We start from the raw sequence: 2,570 nt of genomic DNA, 5'->3' as shown, positions 1-2,570 counted from the left end.
GAGGCTGAGACAGGAGAATTGCTTGAACCTAGGAGGTGGAGGTTGCAGGAGCTGAGACTGAGTCACTGCACTCCAGCCTGGGCAACAGAGCAAGATTCTGTCTCAAAAAAAAAAAAAAAAGAGTTTTTGAAGTTAGTTTTGTCACTTAATGTTTTTTCTACTGCGGTTTGCTATTTCTGTATTTTTTTTTCACAGAAGAACTAACAAACCAAATCTAAATCTGTTTTCAGCCAGGAACCATGATTGAATGGGGCAATTACTGGTGAGTATATTACTGAATGGTCACTTTTTAAGTCTTGTGAATAGATTAGTTTAGGCCATAGTGTTAATTCTAGGGAAAAAAATCTGAGGATGATACCATGACTTGACACTACACTAATGTTTTGTTGAATGTTTTTATTATGATATTTTTCAAACATACAAAACAAGAGAGAATAATGGGGGGCTCCCCTTCCACATCCATTGCTTAGCTTCAGTAGTTAACACATGGCCAATCTCGTTTAGGCCTAACTTCTTCAACCCAGATTATTTGGAATTAAATCCCAGACAGCATTCTGCTTCATTCGTAAATATTTCAGTACTGTATATATTTCTAAAAGGTAAGCACCTTTTTTTAAAAGCAAAACCAATATTGCATAAAGTTAGTTTACATACTTACTGGATATCATCTTTTCTGAAACATTACTTTTGTCACAAATACATACCACATCAGTAATAGTTTCTTTTTTTTCCTTGCTAGTTTGAGTAGAAAAATAGCAATTTTTCCACAAGTCGATCTGTAGATTCAACAGAATCCCTATCAAAGTCCCAGCAGGCTTTAGAAATGCAAAAGACTAGTCAGGTGCAATGTGGCTCATGCCTGTAATCCCAGCACTTTGGGAAGCCAAGGCAGGAGAATCACTTGAGTCCAGGAGTTCAAGACAATCCTGGGCAACATAGCAAGACCCCACCGCCTCTACCAAAATAAATAAATTAATTAAACTAGCCAGGTGTGATGCCACATGCCTGAGGTCCCAGCTATTTGGGAGGCTGAGTGGGAGAATTGCTTAAGCCCAGAAGATGGAGTTTGCAGTGAGCCAAGATTGCACCACTGCACTCCAACCTGGACAACAGAGTGAGACCCTGTCTCAAAAAAAAAATAATCTGGGCATGTTGGCTCACACCGGTAATGTCAGCACATTGGGAGGCTGAGGTGGGCAGATCACCTGAAGTTAGTAGTTTGAGACCAGCCTCACCAGCATTGCAAAACCCCATCTCTACTAAAAATACAAAAATTAGCCGAGCGTGGCGGTGCACTCCTGTAATCCCAGCTACTTGGGAGGCTGAGGCAGGAGAATTGCTTGAACCCAGGAGGCAGGGTTGCAGTGAACTAAGATCGCACTACTGTGTTCCAGCCTAGGTGACAGAGTGAGACTCTTTTTCAAAAACATAAAACTAAAAAGGCTGGGCATGATGGCTCATGCCTGTAAATCCAGCACTTTGGGGAGACTGAGGGAGGAGGATTGCTTCAGCCCAGATGTTTGAGACTTGGAGACCAGCCTGGACAACATGACGAAACCCTGACTCTACAAAAAAAATACAAAAAGTAACCAGGCATGATGGCGCACACTTGTAGTCCCAGCTCCTCAGGAGGCTGAGGTGGAAGGATCACCTGAGCCTGAAAGGTCAAGGCTGCAGTGAGCCATAATTGTGCTAGTACTTTCCAGCAGGGAGAGAATAAGACTCTGTCTCAAAAAAAATAAAAAATTAGAGCAGGGATGGTGGCTTACACCTGTAATCCCAGCAGTTTGGGAGGCCAAGGTGGAAAGATCACTTGAGGTCAGGAGGTTGAGACCAGCCTGACCAACTTGGTGAAACCCTGTCTCTACTAAAAATACAAAAATTAGCCAGGTATGGTGGTGTGCACCTGTAGTTCCAGCTACTCAGGAGGCTGAGGCAGGAGAATCACTTGAACCTGGGAGACACAGGTAGTGAGCCGAGATCACCCCATTGCACTATAGCCTGGGTGACAGCAAGACTGTCTCAAAACAGCACAAAACAAAAAATGCCTTACTCTCAGTGATACAAAAAAAATTTTTTTAATTAAAAACACAGGCCAGGCATGGTGGCTCACACCTGTAATCCCAGCACTTTGGGAGGCCAAGGCAGGCGGATCACAAGGTCAGGAGATCAAGACCATCCTGGCTAACACAGTGAAACCCCATCTCTACTAAAAAATAAGCTGGGCGTGGTGGTGGGTGCCTGTAATCCAGTTACGTGAGAGGCTGAGGCGGGAAAATGGTGTAAACCCAGGAGGCAGAGCTTGCAGTGAGCCGAGATCGCGCCACTGTACTCCAGCCTGGGTGACAGACCAAGACTCCATCTCAAAAAAAAAAAAGACAAGTCATATACTGGAATAAAATATTCGCAAATCATATATCTGATAAGCAAATTAAATTCAGAATATATAAAGAATTCTTACAACTCAATAAGAATATAGATAACCCAATTAAAAATGGGTAAAGAACTTGAAAAGACAGTGGCTGAGTGTGGTGGCTCACACCTGTAATCCTAGCACTTTGGGAGGCCAA

At 43.1% G+C, this 2,570-nt stretch overlaps 1 protein-coding gene across 1 annotated transcript in view; it reads left to right on the top strand.

Annotated features, from left to right (window-relative positions):
* The window catches only part of GBAS (glioblastoma amplified sequence), a 26,515-nt gene that overhangs the window by 7,694 nt on the left and 16,251 nt on the right, over nucleotides 1-2,570 (top strand). Inside the window, exon 6 of the mRNA XM_011938650.1 lies at nucleotides 231-262. Coding sequence (XP_011794040.1) covers nucleotides 231-262 — 32 coding nt within the window. The remainder of the gene's footprint in view (nucleotides 1-230; nucleotides 263-2,570) is intronic.

The sequence above is a fragment of the Colobus angolensis genome, unplaced genomic scaffold (genome assembly GCF_000951035.1).
Source record: "Colobus angolensis palliatus isolate OR3802 unplaced genomic scaffold, Cang.pa_1.0 Scaffold175, whole genome shotgun sequence".
Taxonomy (NCBI): domain Eukaryota; kingdom Metazoa; phylum Chordata; class Mammalia; order Primates; family Cercopithecidae; genus Colobus; species Colobus angolensis.
This window is presented reverse-complemented; position numbering and strand designations above follow the sequence as displayed.